This window comes from Bos javanicus, chromosome 11, assembly GCF_032452875.1.
Source record: "Bos javanicus breed banteng chromosome 11, ARS-OSU_banteng_1.0, whole genome shotgun sequence".
Lineage (NCBI taxonomy): Eukaryota > Metazoa > Chordata > Mammalia > Artiodactyla > Bovidae > Bos > Bos javanicus.
In genome coordinates, this window is record NC_083878.1 from 25,832,951 (window position 1) to 25,853,234 (window position 20,284).

At 39.9% G+C, this 20,284-nt stretch overlaps 1 protein-coding gene across 7 annotated transcripts in view; it reads right to left on the bottom strand.

The window, feature by feature from the left end:
• The window catches only part of THADA (THADA armadillo repeat containing), a 337,352-nt gene that overhangs the window by 189,528 nt on the left and 127,540 nt on the right, over nt 1-20,284 (bottom strand). For 6 of the 7 annotated variants that reach the window (XR_009739347.1, XM_061432207.1, XM_061432204.1 and 3 more), the window contains 2 exons: nt 4,839-4,928; nt 3,497-3,628 (listed from right to left, as the gene is read on the bottom strand). The exons of the other annotated variant lie outside the window; for it this stretch is intronic. Coding sequence is in view for 5 of the 6 variants with exons in the window: in XM_061432207.1 (XP_061288191.1) it covers nt 3,497-3,628; nt 4,839-4,928 (222 nt within the window). In the remaining variant the exon portion in view is untranslated. The remainder of the gene's footprint in view (nt 1-3,496; nt 3,629-4,838; nt 4,929-20,284) is intronic. 7 annotated transcript variants of the gene reach the window in all.

The window sequence follows — 20,284 nt, forward strand, 5'->3', positions numbered from 1 at the left end:
TACTGCTCATTGATTCAAACTCGAAACTTGCTTGTGAAATTCCAAGATGTATATCCAGAGATATTTTGGTCTCTAGAAGGCCCCAGACAAGTTGGCTCAAACGAACTGTATTCAGGGAGCTAGTTGGGGTCCCTTTTAAAGCAGGAGTCACTCTGCTTTGTGGATTCTGAGCTAAAGGGTGAATGGCCTTAAGGTGAAGTTATCATCTTTGCGTGGAAAAGATCTGGATCCAGCACCCTACTGGGGACATAAAATACACTGGATTCTTTTAAAAAAAAACTTGTAAACAAAACACTGGAATTAACATGATCATTTCTGATCCCAGATGATGCAACAAATCGTAGCTGCACACACGCATAACTGTGGAAGATCCAAACCAGAAATTTCTAAGATTTAAGTTAACAGAGACATAAGCTTAGATTCCCAAATGTGGAATGAGGGACAAAGATACAAGTAATACAAACACCTCATAGAGGAAGGAAATGGCAAGTAAGTATATGTAAATTCAAAGGGAAATAAGAAGTTGTCATTTGAGCTTTTAATCTTCTCATTGTACAACTGATTCACTTTAGCATAGATAGAGCAACCTTTGTAATATTTCCACTAGCTGAAAAATTTCTCTTCAGCTAAACTCAGAGTACCTGAGAGCCTGATTAATATTTCTTCCAAGAACATGAATTAAAATTAGCAATGCAACAAAAATAAAACACTGCCCATCCACTTGTGCGCATACAGCCACCTATTTGGCTTATCCTAAGTCAACGCAGCCCAATCTTTACCATGATTAGAACCACAGATACCACCTGGACTGGCAAGTTTTCTGATCAATCTTTCACTTTCTTCATGAATAATTTTCTCAGAAGTAGTTTATCAATAAATCAAATGTGTGCAGTTTTACCAAATTCACTGTTTTTAAAAAATCTGTTTATAGTTCATCTCCCCAATGGGATGTGGACATTTTAGAGTAGTACAAGGTTGTCCCGGCAGTAGGTTGATGAAACTGCAAACTGGGTTTTCTAACTTTAAAATTAGGATCTTCTCACTATCTTTTCAAGAAAGAAAAGCCAGCCTTCTTTTATCCTGGGCCATAGATGGACCCATTACCCCATGCAATGATCCCACAGATGCGAGTCTGAGAGAAAGGGTGCCCCCAAGCAAGCCACCGCCACCCCTGGAGGAGTGAGGTCCGAAACAGATCGCACTGCTGGCGGGGCACAACCTCCACACTGGGACCTCAGCCTGCACTCAGATTCACTGACTGGATGTAGGCTCTGAACGGCTCCTAGGTGCATGAATTTCAGGGCTCTTGGACCTACTCAGTGTAGCTACAACTCTATACTATATACAAAAGGGAGCTGTATGTTTTGCTGTAATTGAAAAAGAACACCCTTCACTCTTGACAAGCCCTGCAGTCTGGGTTTCATCTTCCAACTCTATAACTGCCTTGCTCTCTGAACCTCAGTTTCCTCAACAGGTAAAGAAGGGTGTAACACTTTCTCTCGGTGTCTCTATACGAAAAATGCCCAGTTCGGTGCTTGGCCAACAGTGGAGGCTCAGCAAAGGTTGGTCTGCTCCCTACTGACTTCTCTGCTCAGAATACTTTCTTGCTGTTCTCTGCATTCCTGGATCAAAAGCTACTTCTAATAAACCTCCCGAATAGTCTAACCAAGTTCCAAGTATGACCCTACTACTGTACAGTTTATTAAAATCATCTCTCTCTCTGTGGTTCTGATCATGTTTAAGTTCTCAAATTTAATCTTGCTACTCAAAGTGTGATCGGCAGGCCAGCAGCATCAGTATTACCTGGAAGTTTGTGGGAAATGCAGAAACTCAGGTCCCACCCAGGCCTACTTAATCACAATTTATGAGAACCCCACCTCAAGTGATATGTTTACATATCAAAGTGCTCTGAATATAGGTGTAGTAGTATAAGCATTCTGTTTATACGTAAACTAATAAATAACAGGAAGGATACTTTCAAAGTAGTAACTTCTGGTTTCTAGGATGTAACACATGTCAGACTGACTGATGATAACCTTCCACAAACTGAATGTTTTCAACACAGGATGATGAAGTTCTAAAGCCTATCTTTGTTTTTAATGTACGCTGTCATTCTGTATATGGGCCTCCCCCCACCATCAACTTTCTGAAATATTTTTTAGCTCTTTCCAGTTATATGTGAAAGTACAATTTTTAAATGCTCCTGAAAGTAAAATTTATGACCCAAATTCCTCAAATGAATCACCAAATGCTGGATATGGGAGGCTGGTAACTCTGTGTATCAGGAAACAAAAACCAATCTGAGTGAGTCATCTCTGTGATCACAGATAACACAGCCACAGCCAGGCTTGGTGCAAACAAATGGCTACAGCAATCACACACCAGAATCTCGTGTTTAATGGTTTCTCACATTAAAGTGCATCAGTCAGCTCTGCGAAACCAGGAAGTGGAACCCAGGACACCACATAAATAACAAGTACACTCTCTTCAGTTAGTTATATTTCATCCTTCTGCTCTAAATCTATTTCAATTTTTGGCAGATATATAAAAATGAAGGTGCTGTTTCGTCAAGAGGGAAGCAGAAAGGTAAAAAGGTAACTAAAGCTGACAGGACTTCAGAAATATCTCATAAGAAAATTTCAGTACTTTTCAGAGGCCTATTTATTGAGGCCTTTGATCCAAAACAAAAAAGGTGATCAGAAGCTGGCAAGTGTCATTACACTGAGTGCAAACTATAATTGTTTCCATCTCACTGCATATTAATTTTGACTGTGTTTTTAATTTATATTATCTATGTATCAAGAAACATTTACCTTCAAGTTTTTACATTTTATCAATGGAAATATATGTTTATTTAGCAGTAAGAGAGTACATATGGTAAAAAAAAAAAAAAAAGGAAAGTAGCAGCTGGCAAGTGCCTCAAAACAAATGAAACAGAGGACGTGGTAACAGGCTATTGCAGCAGAAGTGCCTATTATCATTTGATTCCATGCATATTCTTTATGCATGCTTTTTCTCAGACACGCCAAGCTTTAAAGAGGAGATGAGTGGGAAGTAAACGCGTGTTACACAGCACTGCCATGTAGATGCTGCCCCTCGAAACTACCCTCCAACTCCAGAGTGAAGAGCCAGGCGTCCCCTTAAGCCCCGGGATAGGCGTGTATGCCAGAACCGAGCCTGCCTGGTGCTGACCAGGCACAGGGATGAGGCTATATTTATCAAAAGGGGGTATCTCCTGTCAACACCACATGCCCATTAGCAGGCAGGACTCCCAGGGAACACTTCTTAAACAGTAGATAGGAGCTCCTAAACCCGTAATCTGAAAAAACTGGAGGCCAGTTGGAGGCAATGGCAGTAATTCCAGGCCCCCACCTTCACAAGCACCCTCCCACAGTTAAAAAAAAAACCCAAAACTATAATTTCTGAAATAGAAACAGGATTAAATAGCCCCATACAGCCCATGCCACTCCCATTATTTGTATGCAGCATACACTACCTCATAATGAAGGGAATAAAAGGTGCCATGCTGAGAGCGGAACAGGTGCCATCCATGGGGGAAGGGTAGAGTCTCCCCAACACCAAAAGTAAGAGAAACATGCTGGGATGACGGTTTAGTTCTCCTGTATCACTGAAAAAAAGAAAGTATTGTACATAAAAGGTTTAAGACTTGAGGCGGAGGCACTGTCTTCAAACATTTTTCTCATTAAATAATTACATGTTGAGTTGGCCAAAAAGTACGTTTGGGTTTTTCATACCATCCTATGGAAAACTTGAATGAACTTTTTGGCCAACCCAATATATAAAGTGAGACTATGATCAGGGATAATTGTCCTTTTTTGCGTTTCTTTCCTCCACTTACTTCATATCTTCTTACTGTGCAAATAAGGAAGAACTACTGGCAAAGCCGCAGACTGGGCTTTTGCACACGATTCTCTTCTCAAAGCGTATTATTTGATAATTAGAGTTTTCTGTTTTGATTTGAGCTGTTCAGACAGTAGAGAGATGCCAGTTCCAGAGTATGAAATGTGAAACTTTCAACATCCAAATGTACTTAAGAAAGCGTGAACAGTCGCTTACCAGGGCCAGAAAAGCTGGTCTGCACAAATTACTAATGTGAGGAAATGTATCATAAACAGAAGTAAAAATTCACTGATGCGATTTTATTTTCTCATTACAGACAATTGGTATAAATTCATGCCAAGTGCAAAAACTGCTGAAAGAATAAAATGGCCCATGCTCTAAGATGTCCATACTAAAAATTCCACTACCAGCCACAGACTGTGATGGAAAGGACAACAGTGAACTTTTTTTTTAATCTGCCCTGATTAGAGTGGAAGCCCTCTTATCAGCTTTATTTTGTGTTTCCAGGGCCGCTGGCCATCTTCACCCAAGTGGAACAGTATCATTTTTGATCATACATGACCAGATGAGTCAGCTGCAACAGACCAGTGATTAGAAAAAAAAAAATGACAGGTGTGTGTTAAAGCAAACTCAATGTGTAAACACACAGGCTCTTAAATTTAAGGGGAAGAAAATGATTCTTAGAAGAAATCACAATACGCTTCTAAAAATCTAATTCCTGTAAAACATCAAAAACTTTAAAAACAGGATTTGTAAAAACGTAAAATAAAATCTAAAAACCTGATTTTATATAACTTTTCAGGTACAAATCTGCTACAGAGCATCACGCAATACAATGTAATAAAGAAGCACGTTTAAAAAAAAAATCCATCTATGTTACAAGGAAGGAGCTGATTAAAAACTGCTGCCTGGAGGGAAAAATCTCAAAGTACTTCACATCCTTGATTCCACTTTGGCCCACCCTGTTCTCTTCTTACCTGTCCACAGTACTGGCCACAGTTTCCAACTGTTTGAGAAGAAAGGGATAGAGTTCAGGGAAACGAGAGAAAAATTCGCTCCCTGTCATTCTGTGGAGGTAGAAAAGGAGATAAATTATTATCATTTATTTCCTCTGAGTTGATAAAGCCTTTTTATTTATTCATTTTTTTTTAAAGAATATCAACTAAGATCATTTGTTTGAATATTTAATGAAATAAAGTTAAGAACAAAACTTAACATCAGAAGAATTGAATTCTTTTGGATTTTGGAAATGCTCTTAACACAAGGAAGTTTACCTCAAGATTTAAGATTACATATACTTATAGGTCTTTAATATTAAATTCTGACAGGGAAGAAATGTGCAATTTGTGAAAATGCCAAATTTCCACAATTGATTTGGACCATGAATATAATCAGCACCTGGTTGACTGAGACTGATTCAGCTTCTGTAATAAGCACAAATGTAAAACAAGGTTTCTCCAAGTTGGCATCAATGACATTTTGGATGAGATAACTCCTCCTTGTGGGGGGCTATCCTGTGCAGTGCAGAAGGTTTAACAGCCTCCATAGCTTCTACCCATGAGATGCCAGTAGCACAACACCACTCCCCACACCAACTGACAACCAAAGATCTCTGTGGACATTGCCAAATGCACCCTAAGAGGAAAAGAAAAGTTCCCAGTTGAGACCCACTGGTCTGGAGCATGATCATCAGAAGGCATGGCGTGTAAGGTTCTGGAGTGCCAATTTTCGAGGATTATCTTCTCCCTCTTTACAAGCACTGCTCCCTGCACTCTGACAAGATTCTGGATATAGCTCTTCCAACTGTACAATTGACAAAAAAGCCCAGGCTAAATATGGCACTTGGTTAAATACTGTGTCTCCAAAACTATGAAGGAACTACTCCGAAGGGGTGACACACATATTCCCAAACCTGCCCCTTTTATCAACTCTAGATGCATTCTCCTAATAAAGACCCCAAATACCATTTTTCAAAAACGGAAGTGTATTGTACACACAGTGAAATGCTCAGACCTTAAGTATACCATTTGGTCAATTTTCATAAATGCATACACTCATGTAATCCACCTCTATGAAGCCTGAAGAGATTTCCGTCATTCTAGAAACTTCTCTTGCACCCCTTTTCCAGTCAGCTCTGAATCCCCAAAGCAACCACAATTTGATTTCTATCACCACAATTTGGTTTTGTCTATGCTAGAATTTCTGGAGAAGGCAATGGCACCCCACTCCAGTACTCTTGCCTAGAAAATCCCATGGACGGAAGAGCCTGGTAGGCTGCAGTCCATGGAGTCGCTAAGAGTTCGACACGACTGAGCGACTTCACTTTCACTTTTCACTTTCATGCATTGGAGAAGGAAATGGCAACCCACTCCAGTGTTCTTGCCTGGAGAATCCCAGGGACGGGGGAGCCTGGTGGGCTGCCGTCTATGGGGTCGCACAGAGTCGGACACGACTGAAGTGACGCAGCAGCAGCAGCAGCATGCTAGAATTTCATATAAATGTAATAATGCGCTACTTTCCTTTTTGGGTCGGCCTTTTTTCCACTCAGCATAAAACTTATGATATTCATTCACGTTATTCAATGTATCAATAGATTGATTCTTTTTGTTGCTTTGTATTCTACTGCATGAATGTACAAGTCTGTTTATCCATTCTTCTCTTGACAGACACGGACAGTCTCCATTTGTTGGCTTTCATGAATAAAGCTGCTATGAATATTCTTGCACAAGGTTTTTTGTGGACATATATTTTAATTTTTCTTAGATAAATATCTGATAATAAAACTAAAGGCTAATATTTTAGAAAACTGATGGTTTTCCAAAATAATTATAATATTTTGTGCTCTCAACAACAATAAGCAAGCATTCTAGTAGGTCTATATCCTTTCCAACATTTCCTGTTATCTTTTTTTTTTCCATTTTAGCCATTCTCACGATTTTGGAGAAGAGTGATTACTTTTATTTATTGCATACTTTAAAAAAAATTTTATCACAGTATAATTGCTTTACAATATTCTGTTAGGTTCTGCTGTACAGTAAAGTGAATTAGTTATAAGTATACATATATCCCCTCTTTTTTAGATTTTCTTCCAATTTAGGCTACCACAGAGCACTAAGTTCCCTATGCTATATAGTAGGTTCTTATTAGTTATCTATTTTATACATAGTAGTGTATATATGTCAATCCCATTCTCCCAACTCATCCCACCCTCTTTCTTCCCCGCTTGGTATCTTAAGTTTTTTTCCTACATCTGTTGCAAACTTTTTAAACCTTACCACAACTTAATAAATTTCTTTTCATAACTACTTCATATTTAGTAAAATAAAAATTTTTTGAAGTCCTTACTCATTTCAAATTATAGATTTATTGAACATTTATTGGGCATTTTATGTAAAGAAAGCTCATTTCCTTCTTTATACTTACATATTTTTATGGGAAAAATTAATAAATGTTAAAAGAAACAGACTGCCCAGTGCCTCTTCTCATAGAAAACTATGCAAAAGTATCTTGGCTTTCTCCTTTAAAAAATTCAGTGGATTCAAGTACACACTTTTCATTAGACTTTTTTCCATCAATGAATATGCATATTACATATACTATTGTGCACCTTGATTTTTTTTCATCAAAACCGTATCTACAAAATCATTCAATATCAGGCACCCTGATCTATTTCTTTCCATTTAATGACTGCAGAGTAAACCATATTATAGCTACGTGTGACTTAATCCCTAATGGTTAGGGCTTTTGGTTGTTACCAGTCTCTTGCTGTTACAAAGGATCACATGTATAAAATTTTTAGTTAAAAATGCAAACCTGGGTTTTGCAAGGTCAGTGTTTTATTGAGGGGGAAGACAAACCAATTCCCCTACAGGCTATGCCACATTCTTTACCATCTCCAAGCAAAATGGTTAAGAATATCAGTTTCCATTTTTAGTGGAGTCATTTAAAGGTAAAACTCTAGGAGTTAAGTACTGGGATACCTGAGTACTACCTGCCCATACAGAACATCTCCATCTACACAACAAAGCCTGGAGGACATATCTTCTCAAGGAATCAGTCACTAATCTCCAGCAGCCTGGTATCTCTTGGGGGAGTAACAAAGATAAACATTCTCCCTTAAGTAGACCATATGCTCGTTATCACCATCATCTAGAAACTGCCTTGATAAATAACTGGCCCTGCTGACCACAATACTGCCAGAGACAAGGGCTGAGGAGCTGCTATTCTAAAATTAAAGTCTTTTTTTGTTTTGCAATGCCACACAGCTGGCATCTTAGTTCCCCAACAGAGACTGAATCCAGGTCCTCAGCAAACAGAGCACCAAGTCCTAACCACTGGACCATCCCGGAATTCCCTAAAGTCATTGTTTTAATGGAATGAAAACAAATTACCTCATTCAGTTACTTAGGCAAACATTTACCAACCAGTTTATCTTGGAGGTTATATGAAGAAGGTACATTACTCAAAGTTAACTATTTGGTGAATCTTTTAACTAATTGTTTTGTTCTTAATAGCCTGGTGTGTTTCGACTAAATCTTTAAAAAAAATATTCTGTTAAAATTACTGTGTCCCTGCTTGGTGGTGAAAGAGACAGAAGCATCAATTGTGCATCTGCCAATGTTTAAGAAAAACCAAAATTATGTTTAAAGGAGAATTCTGACCTTGTATTCAGGTACGCTGAGACACAGGAGGTACCTTTCTGTTCTAGGATTTACTTTCCAGGTAGCATAAACTGAACTCTGCATCAGCCAAGGGCTACTAATGACTTGGCTAAAAGTTTATAGAGTGTAGCCTGAAGGATATGCAATATTAACACTTCTTGTGTATTATAAAACAGAGCCTCAAGTTAGACATAAATGGATATCAAAATTAACTCAGGGCTTATTCAAACTTCACTCACCTCTGATTCTCAACTACACCAAAAGGTCTACAGCATCTTGAATCCAGAACTTTGGCTGCTAATATATATTAATTCCAGCCTTCAACTAACAAACGACTACATTTTATGATTATACTGAATGGAGAACCACTGTGTATAATAGCGCTTCTAAGTGGAGGCAATTCATAGGTTTTGGGCTGCCTGTATAGGTCTGTAATCTAAACTCATTTTAAAAGACCAAGGTCATGGAACCATTTTAATCCACGTTTGAATCTCCCTCCTCTGAATCCTAGAACATCTAAGTTTTACCTTTCACTTGCAGCTTAATCAAAACTGTGTGATCATGTTTTTCTCAAGAACATAGCAAATATATATTTTTACATACCTGTATACTTCATGTTGAGCACTATGCTAGGTCCTCAGGGAGATACTAACAATATGAGATAGCCACTGCTCTTGGAGCTAAAATCTGATTAGGAAGGCTGGCATATTTATAGACTATAACTAAGAACATAAGGCAAACCAGTGTAAGGGTCAAATAAATGATGTTTACAGTAAGAGTACAGAGTTGGAAGAGATATCACTGGGAACTAAAAAGGTAGGGAAAGTTTTGGAAACTAAGGTGAGTCTTGAAAAACTGGTAATACTGGATTGAAAAGGAGAAAAGACAGCATGGAGGATGGGTAGGTACAGGCATTAAGTGGATAGACAAGTTGGCTGGATGAAAAGAGAACTTCATGACAGGAGAAAGTAGAAAGCACAGGAAAACATACAGTTTTTTAGAAATTTGAATGCCAAACTAGACAGATTCACCTGTGTCTTACTAGGCACTGAAAGTTTCTGAACAGGAGAGAGACGTGACAAGAGCAGACTAGACTAGAGAGACTAGAAACACGGTGGTCCCATGGACATTCACTACATGCGCACCTTTCCACCTCAACTAGAGCATTAATTTATAGGCATCAAGGCTTTCCTGCATCTCTCTTGATTCATGGCATAATACTCAGTACATGTTGGTTGACTGGTAAATATTATGGCAATTAATGAATAAATAATGGTAGCCAGAGAAGAAAAAAAAATTCTAATATAGTTGACTTCAAACCTATGCTTTATGCCTTTATTCTCTCAGTGACTGGTACCTACCCGACACTTAACTACTCATTCAGCTTCCCAAGCCCAAAGCTCCCAATGCACCAATCAATAGGCAAGGCTTGCCACTTTTACCACCAGAGTATATGTTGAGTCTATTTCCCACCATTCCCCCTACTTAGACCACAAGTCTGATGCCATTGTTTCTTGTCTAGAAGCTTTATCAGCCTCTCACCTGACCTCTTTGCCTCAGATCTTCCCTCTCTGTAACTCTGTTGTGGTAAGAACTGTCTTTAAAATACAAACCTACATTATGAGATTAATAGTTCCCTAGTGCTTTTTGGATAGTCTAAACTCTTCAGCCTGATTTACAAAGTTGTGCTCATTCTGACTCACTTGTCCAGCTACTTCTGCTTCTCTACCTTCAAAACCAGCCACACAGAATTTCTTTCGGTTCCATCAACATTTCATGCTCTTTCTAGTCTCCAGATGTTGGCAAATAGACTTTCTGTTAGGAACACTTCTGCCCTCAGCCACCCTAGACTAACCCCAATCTTTTAATTTGGGGCTTAAGCCAACTTCTCCCAGGACACATTCCTGATGTTTCAAACACGGGTTAGGTGCCTGACATTGGTCTTACACTATAACTTACAATCTCCCCATCACAGCATTTAGAGCACTCTATAACTTGCTTATTTCTCACACCAAATACACACTCTCCATGGCCAGAGACTAACCATATGTATCTTATTTCTCCATATTATCTCAGGTACTAAGTATGATGCTCAGTTCATAGCTGGTGAACAGTTGCTGGGTGAATGAAGCTAGAGAAAAGAGTTCTTGACAAAGTCAAGGAGAAAAATAATTATGACTAAGATGATAACAAATAAATAATTTCCTAAAGTGCATAATTAGCTATATCTAAGGATATTCGGAATCATCATCTAAATTAATAAACTGAGTATCTTGGCAGGGCTCAAAATGTTCTTAAACACAAATATATAAAGCTCATCTCCCTGGTTTACAAACGGTTTGATTCCAGTTCCCCCAAATAAGCCAACAGGGTAATATGTTACCTCCCCAGATATAGCAAGCCCTGGAAAAGGTCAGTTTTCATTCCAATCCCAAAGAAAGGCGATGCCAAAGAATGATCAAACTACCGTACAATTGCACTCATTTCACACGCTAGCAAAGTAATGCTCAAAAATTCTCCAAGCCAGGCTTCAACAATATGTGAACAATGAACTTCCAGATGTTCAAGATGGTTTTAGAAAAGGCAGAGGAACCAGAGATCAAATTGCCAACATCCGCTGGATCATCGAAAAAGCAAGAGAGTTCCAAAGAAACATCTATTTCTGCTTTATTGACTATACCAAAGCCTTTGACTGTGTGGATCACAATAAACTGTGGAAAATTCTGAAAGAGATGGGAATACCAGACCACCTGACCTGCCTCTTGAGAAACCCATATGCAGGTCAGGAAGCAACCGTTAGAACAGGACATGGAACAACAGACTGGTTCCAAATAGGAAAAGAAGTACGTCAAGGCTGTATATTGTCACCCTGCTTATTTAACTTATATGCAGAGTACATCACGAGAAATGCTGGGCTGGATGAAGCACAAGCTGGAATGAAGATTGCCAGGAGAAATATCAATAACCTCAGATATGCAGATGACACCACCCTTATGGCAGAAAGTGAAGAGGAACTAAAGAGCCTCTTGATGAAAGTGAAAGAGGAGAGTGAAAAAGTTGGCTTAAAGCTCAACGTTCAGAAAACTAAGATCATGTCATCCGGTCCCATTGCTTCATGGCAAATAGATGGGGAGACAGTGGAAACAGTGTCAGACTTTATTTTTTTGGGCTCCAAAATCACTGCAGATGGTGACTGCAGCCATGAAATTAAAAGATTCTTACTCCTTGGAAGAAAAGTTATGACCAACCTAGATGGCATATTCAAAAGCAGAGATATTACTTTGCCAACAAAGATCCGTCTAGTCAAGGCTATGGTTTTTCCAGTAGTCATGTATGGATGTGAGAGTTGGACTATGAAGAAAGCTGAGTGCCAAAGAATTGATGCTTTTGAACTGTGGTGTTGGAGAAGACTCTTGAGAGTCCCTTGGACTGCAAGGAGATCCAACCAGTCCATCCTAAAGGAGATCAGTCCTGGGTGTTCATTGGAAGGACTGATGTTGAAGCTGAAACTCCAAATACTTTGGCCACCTGATGTGAAGAGCTGACTCATGTGAAAAGACCCTGACACTGGGAAAGATTGAAGGTGGGAGCAGAAGGGGATGACAGATGATGAGATGGTTGGATGGCATCACTGACTCAATGGGCATGAGTTTGAGTAAACTCCAGGAGTTGGTGATGGACTGGCGGGCATGGCGTGCTGCTGTCCATGGGGTCGCAAAGAGTCGGACACAACTGAGAGACTGAACTGAATTGAACTGGGGGTAACATTCTCCAGTGACAGGCATTTCAAACCTGTTTACCTATGTGGCCAAAAACTAGCCCAGCAACTTTACCGGAAACAAGAGAAATGATAAAAAGGAAAAACTGAACATCTGTAAGTTCAATGTCCTAGGAAGACAAAGGAGAATAGCAAAAACTCTGAATGGGATAAAGCAGATAAACACAGGAGAAAACAAACAAGCCAGGATAGAGGGTGAGAATAAGCAGCTTTAACCTTGGGTTTTTCAGACTATCAAAAGGTGAGTTGTTCCCCATCCCAGGTAAGAACAATGCCAGCACAACGGATGAGAGGCTCCTGGGGAAACACAGAAGCTGCTTGAATAAATCAACATGTCCTGCACCAAGAGCAAGGTGCCCAGAGCACAGGGTGGCTGTCATCTCCACCAAGGCGATCCTTAGCTGCCATGTTCCTGGACGGACTCCTTCAGAGTCCAGCTGGGGCTGAGAACGAAAGAGGCTAGCAAGAGAGGTTTACAGAGTGAAAGAAAATGCCCTCCTGGCACCGTTTTGTTTTTATTTTAAAAGCTATTTTAAATCTACTCTAACACTTCTTATTTATTGAGAAAAATTTAGATAAATAAAGAACATTGCAAAGAAAAATCTAAAAATCACCACAATCATACTACCCAAAGTTAGTGGCCAGTCTGTCTTGATGTCTGTTCATACCTTTCTCCTCCTTATATACTGCTCTATAATCTGCTTTTTACACTTAATATATGAAGAACACTGGTCCACATGAATCTGTATCCATTTTGATGTAGTAGCCTCTGTGTGGTGCTCTCTCTGTGCTTTTCCTATGTTTGGACACAGGCCTGGGGCACTAATCCAGACATCAACCCAGCACAACTAAGCCATGTGCGGAAAGAGCCTCACTCCAGCACCGCCCTTTGGTCTGCACATTCCACACCTAATCTTGGTAATGCCAAGAGAGTCTAGTGTTGGATAGCATCTGACCTTTGGTCATTTCGGTAGTCTATGAACTCTCCCTGCCATCTAACAGCCAAGAGAAACCTTCACGTTGCAGCAAGCTTCTATTTCTCTTAGAGATCTGTGTCCTAATTAGTCGAAATGCCAGAAGCACACGTGCTTCTGAGTTTCACACAGGATGAAAACTATCATGCAAAGAAAAGAAGTATTTGGGGAAACACGTTGAAATAAGGTATCTCCACCTCCCAGTTCCTACATATATATTCCCTATCACTCTCAATCCTCCCAGGAACAAGGGTCAACAGAGTAATGTACAAAGGTATAAAAAGAGAAAGCTAGCAAGGGCAAGCAAAAACCTGCAGCGGCAAGGAGATGCAGAGTAAATAGCAGCAAAGGTGGAGTGTGTGCCTGGTTTTAAAAAGCCTGGACTTATTCACAGGCTATGGAGAACACCATAAAACTGGTCATTAGATGAAAACAAATGATGAAGGCAAAAGCCTGGGGGTTTTCAGTTGGTATTTCAAATAGGAACCCAATAAACTATTAAAACCTAGCTACTCCCCAGTTTCTGGTCTATAAAACCACTCCAGAGGAGAAAAATCAGCTAAGGGCCTATGTCTCCTTGCCACAGTGACCGCTGATAAAAACAGCAAACTCATGTTGAGAAATACAGTACCCCCAAATGCAAACAAACCTACAAAGACGACAAAGCGCACACACACACATTTCAAAGGATGATCAAATGCAAACTCAAAAATTAGAAACAACTAATAAAAAGAAATCTGGATTTGGAATCCCACCAAGAAAACCATCTCTGACTCCATTCCCAGAATCCTCTCTCTACCTCTGACTGGGGCTGACACTACAGTTTCTCCCTAGAGTTGTAATAACTAAACAAGAATAAGGGATTGGACAAAAGGGATGTCAGGGGTCCCAGGGTCAGAATCTCACACTCGACAAGCACTTGTAATCACTGTGATGCGTCCACCAGGAAGTCCTGTGATAAGTTCTGTTATTAAATTTCAGGCCAACTGTGTAGGAAGTTAAAGGACTCTGACCAGGTCGCCTGCCAGTCTCATCTACCTTCCTAATCTCTGTAGGTAGCCATGGAGTTCTTGGCCATGTTGAAAGCTTTTCTAACCCTTTCCTGCAGGAACAGCTTTCCAGGTGGAGAAGCTTCCGAATCACAAAATTAGCCATCACTATGCAATACCCAGGGAGAGAAGTGAATGGTCTTGGTTCTGGAAATGCCCTGCCCTACTCCTTGTGAAATCACTGGTCATAAGAGAGCTGGGAAATACGTTTTCTGTCCTTACCCGGCCAGTTGGTCAGTAAGCAGGCATCTCTTGAATTCCTCATGTGTACAAGGTCCCATTCTGGCAGCTTATACAATATATTTTTAGATTTTTTAAACTGTTGTATTTATTTACTTCATTGGCTGCACCAGGTGTCATTTAGTTATACCATGTGAACTCTTAACTGTGGCATGTGGGAGCTAGCTCCCTGACCAGGGATCAAACCTGGGCCCCCTTCATTGGGAGCATACAATCTTAGCTAGTAGATCACCAGGGGACTTCCCTTTACTGGATTTTTCTTTTTTTAAAAAAACATCAGGAATTTTTTTCTTAGGAAACGTTTCTTACTGAATCCCATCATCTAAAAATCTCAGTATATCTGGGTTAATTCAATAATCATTGTGTAAGCAGTCTGTGGTAGATTGTTTCCAAAGATGGCCGACAACAGTTCCTACTGCCTCCCTACAATGTGCAGGATCCCTTCCCTTCAGGAGGCGGGCTCTATCTCCTCTCCCCTGGCCTCTAGTCTAGTAGCCTTGTGACTTTTCTGATCAACAGGAAGTAGTGAAAGTGATGCAGTGCCAGCTGTGTCTTAGGCGTCACGAGGCCTGGCAGCTTCTGTATTCACTGTCCTGAGGACGTGGCTACTCTGCAAGAGAGTCCTCACTAGCCTGCCCAGGCATCCCTGCCTCAGTTGAGACCCCAGATGAATGCCGCCATGTGAGTGACCCCAGATGACACCACACAGTAAAGAAGAACCACCAAGCCGAACCCAGCCAACCCACAGAATTGTGAGAGATTAAAAAAAAAAAAAGAATCACTGTCATTATTTTAAGCTACTAAATTTGGGGATGTTTGTTTTGTAGCAATGGTTAAGTGAAACACAGTTATAACATTTGAGACACTGAATTATACTCTGTGAAAAAGGTAAATACTAAATAAAAAAGACACTGATAACAAGGAACTCACAGTTTAACTTCTATATTTATCCTCTCACAGTCCTGGAGGCCAGAAATCTGAAATCATTATCAATGGTCCAAAAATCAAAGTCAGAGTTGCACCTCCAGAGGCTCTAGGGGAGAATACAAATCTTCACCTCTTCTAGTTCTGCATGGTTGCTGACACTCCCACCATCTCCAATTTCCTCTGCACTCACCCTGCTTTCTCCTCTTTTGTCTCTCAAATCTCCCCTGCTTTCCACTTACCAGGGATGGCATTAAGGCCCAACCAAATAATCCAAGATAGTCACCTCATTGAAAGATCCTACAAAGACCCCCTTTGCTTACAAGGTAACATTTACAGGTTCTAGGGATTAAGAACTGATGTCTCTGGGGTGGAGGGGAGGGAGTGAGAGAACCGGTATCTGCCTTGTACAACTGCGAAAACCTAAGAGTTAAGACACTCAGGGCAAGAGTGAACATAACTGGTTAATTCCAAGGCAGTTATTTTCCAAATCTTTAAAGCAATGGACCACTTTTTTTCAACTATAATCCCAATATTTAAAACATTAGAAAAACAACAAAAAACCAGAACTGTTCTGGTGGAAGCAGGGTTGGGGTGAGAGATCATCAGTTTGGCCTCCCTCTTATCCCTAGCAAGCACAGGCTCTGATGTACAGGCTCTGATATACCTACGTGAGACCAAGAGGCACAGTTTAGAGGGGCTTTGGAAGACAGTAAAACCCAAGATAGCGGTCCACACTCCCTATCTTTTTACTTCCTTTTATTCCCAACTTTCCAAATCTCTCTATTTAAGAAAGCATACTCCATCTGTCACTGCCTGTAAGTCCCTATGATAATATTTCATCTTTTCTGTAACATTAATAGTTACTGCTGTTTTATTAAAACATGTTCCAAGTCTGTCTCCTCTTACTAGGAAGTTAGATCCTTGAGACTAAAAATTGTCTTATTTCTTCTCTAACCTCAACACCTAGAATGGTGCTAGTACATAGGACACTCAGTGTTCCCTTCTTATTGTTTTCTCAGAATTCCCTCCACAAATTTTGCTCCAGGAAAGGACAGGCTGTCTTCTTTTCAACCATAAGTGTCCATTTCCCAAGAGTCTGACTGTAAAAATAAGAACAGGATTAAAAAGCTCTTATTTGCTAATTCTAAAGAATTATCATGCATGGATATGAGAGATGGACTATAAAGAAAGCTGAGCGCAGAAGAATTGATGCTTTTGAACTGTGGTGTTGGAGAAGACTCTTGAGGGTCCCTTGGACTGCAAGGAGATCCAACCAGCCCATCCTACAGGAGATCAGTCCTGGGTGTTCATTGGAAGGACTGATGTTGAAGCTGAAACTCCAATACTTTGGCCACCTGATGCAAAGAGCTGACTCATTGGAAAAGACCCTGATGCTGGGAAAGATTGAGGGCAGGAAGAGAAGGGGACGATGGAGGATGAGATGGTTGGATGGCATCACCGACACAATGGACATGGGTCTGGGTGGACTCTGGGAGTTGCTGATGGACAGGGAGGCCTGGCGTGCTGCAGTTCACAGAGTCGCAAAGTGTCAGACACAACTGAGCGACCGAACTGAAAGAATATCATATAAGCATTAAAACTATAGTCAACCAAATGCATTAAACATGCAAAAGTTCAGTGTTGAATTGGTCTCATCCTCATCCAAAATTCTAGCAAGAAATCACCTAGAAACTTCTCTTTCACTCATTAACAATTGATAGACTAATTTAACAAAAGGTCCAATATTTCAGAATAAAAATTTCTTGGTTTCTATCCCTGTAATGCTTTCATTGAACTAATTTTTTTCAAGATCCTACTCTAAACCTTATGGACATTTTCACTAAGACTAATATGAATTTGCCAAATTCATATTACTAAAGCATGAGGAAGGTGCCAACAGAGTTCCAGACTTCAAGGAACATATCAGAACAGGAGGGACCCTCAATGAAGGTCTACTACTCTAATCACTTAATTTTCCAGATGAAGAAACCAATGCTCAGAAGAACTGAGTTTTGCAAATTCAAAATACAAGTTGGGGAAAAATTCAGGACTAGAACCCAATTCTCTTGTTTCCCAATCCAGCCACTAGACTTTTTTAGGGTTTCCATTACACAGGTAATCCACTCATCCTGTACCAGGCATCTGCTTAATGAGGAGAGGACACTGTGGCCCAGAAAGGCCAGTTTTCAAAGGAGTTCACGTCCTCGTGATGGGATCAGATAGCCATCTTTCCCCTGCTGTCAATCAGCCCCGGTCAACTTAGATTAAGATTCCTTCCCTAAGCTTCTACTTCCATACACTGAGCCAGGCCCACTCACCACCTTTAAATGGAGTAGATGTGCGGACAAACTGGCAACTAAACTAATCCTTAAAAATCTATCCATCTGCCCTTAAAAAGCATTTTCAGAGGTCAGTGGACCACAGATACTCCATTTGATCTAATAAGTCTCGTCTCCCCTGTATTCAAATTAAGAGAATCTTCCTAGTATACAACAATACCCTTAACCACTCTCACCACCACGACCCTCCCCTCAAAAAAACTAAAGACAAAAATATAAAGGAAAAAAATCCGTTAAATCTCATGCAAATCAAACCAGAAAAGAAAGTGTGTTTACTTGTTCTTATTCAGACTCAAGGGCTTCTCCCTAGTGAATCCATGTTTTTTGTAAGTTTATACTCAGGCCAAGGCTTATTTACAAAGGAAAAAAACAAAACAAAACAAAAAAACAAGGAGTCATCAGGCAAATGTCACACTCCCAGTTAATACAGAACATTGTCTATACCTAGGTATGATGTGATGTCCAGTGTATGTTTTCCCAAACTCATAGCTAGAGGAAATAAGACTAAGAAATCAAAGAATGATTTCTTCTGCTGTGAAAGTATTTAAGAGTCTCTATGTCCCTCTTAGATCGCAGGATTTAGTCTTCTCTCTGAACAACTGCCTGGAAGTACTCAAAAAGATGGGATAATTTTCAACAGATTGGCTGGATCTCCAGACGAAGAGGGAAAGCCAGCATTTGGCAGAGTTGTAAAAAGAACATTTTGGACATCTTAGCCATTTATTTTTTGGAGAGCCAGAAAACTAATCTGGAATAAGTATAACTCATTATTATTATTATTACTTAAAATCCTAACCTTTGGCTCCTGGGTTTGGAAGCTGGAAGCATGTTGGTTTCTGTAGAAATGCAAATGAAATTTATTAAATTAGACATTCCAGGATCAGGGCTCTGTGTTTGGTGTTCTCACGAATGCTGTGTTTGTTTGTTTTTTTTTTAATACTCTCAAGGAAGTAGGGTACCACCTCTTCACAGACCCTGGAAAGCCATATGCTTGGCCCTGAGAGCAGCCTGTACCCTGAGATCACACAGAGGCAGGCTTTCAATACGGCTGGGAGCCATTCTCTGCCATGCATGTTTCCCCTCAACAGCCAGACCCAAAACCCTTCAAAAGGCTGAGGCTGTGTTTGCTACTTCAACTGTATCTCCTATAGCACCTAGTAGAAGAGACAGACATAGCATGCGCTGCCTTCATTTAAAAATAAATTAAGGAATAAACCATGTCTCGTCTCTTTCCCCTCTTTTGAGTTAAATTCTATTAATTACAATTAATATACGCTCATTAAAAAAAAACCCAAACAATATACAAATGTGTAAGTAGTAAAAGAAATATCACACTGCCCCATTCAAGACCTTTTCTATATATGTATAAAAACATAAAAAATATACATATAATACACATAGCTGTTTTGGAGGAGTGGTCAACAGGAGGGTTTGTGTTGAATATTGTTCAGCAACTCTCACTTTTAAAAAAAATATTTGGTGCTTTACAAATCATTTAGATTCTGTAAGTAGAAAGAGAAAAATCAAGTTTTTCTTGTCCTTAATTTTATTGTATTTAAGATTTTTTTTGATGCAGACTATTTTTAAGATCTTTATTGAATTTGTTACAATGTTGCTTCTCTTTTAAGTTTTGGTCTTTTGGCCCCGAGGTATGTGGGATCTTAGCTTCCTGACCAGGGATCAAACCTGCACCTCTTGCATTGGAAGGTGAAGTCTTAACCACAGGACACCCAGGGAAGTCCCTTGTAACTAATTTTTTTAAATGTTTTGAATAAAAATATAATCTATTACTTAATCTCCATACAGGCTTCTCCGTTCATGGGATTCTCCAGGCAGGAATACTGGAGTGGGTTACCATTTCCTTCTCCAGGGGACCTTCCTGACTCAGGGATTGAATTCAGGTCTCTCACATTGGAGGCAGACGCTTTAACCTCTGAGCCACAGGGAAGCCCTGATCAATAATCTAGCTGAATACAAAATAAAAATAAGGTAATCATACTCCATCAATCTAGCTGAATACAAAATAAAAAGAAGGTAATCATACTCCATCAGAATGTTAAAGGTATCTCTCTTCTATCTTCTAAGGCTGCTCCCATTTTGATCCTTAATTCTCCATATGTGAGCTGTTTTTGTTTTTCTTAACTCTACAATATTTTAGAAATTTCATAATGATGTATTGTGTCTTGGTGTGGATTGTTTTTCAGTCACTGTACCAGAACTTGTGTCCTTAAGTTCGAGGAAAATTTCCTGTGCTGTTTTTTTTGACAATTTCCTGCCCTTACTTTGCTCTGCTCCAACCCCCTGTCCCCCACCCTCACTTTTTCTGGTTGTACCATACATATGTGGGATCTAGTTCCCTGACCAGGAACAGAACCTCTGTCCCTGCAGTGGAAGTATAGAGTCCTAACCACTGGACTGCCAGGGAATCCCTCTGCTCTCCCTTAGAACTCTTGTA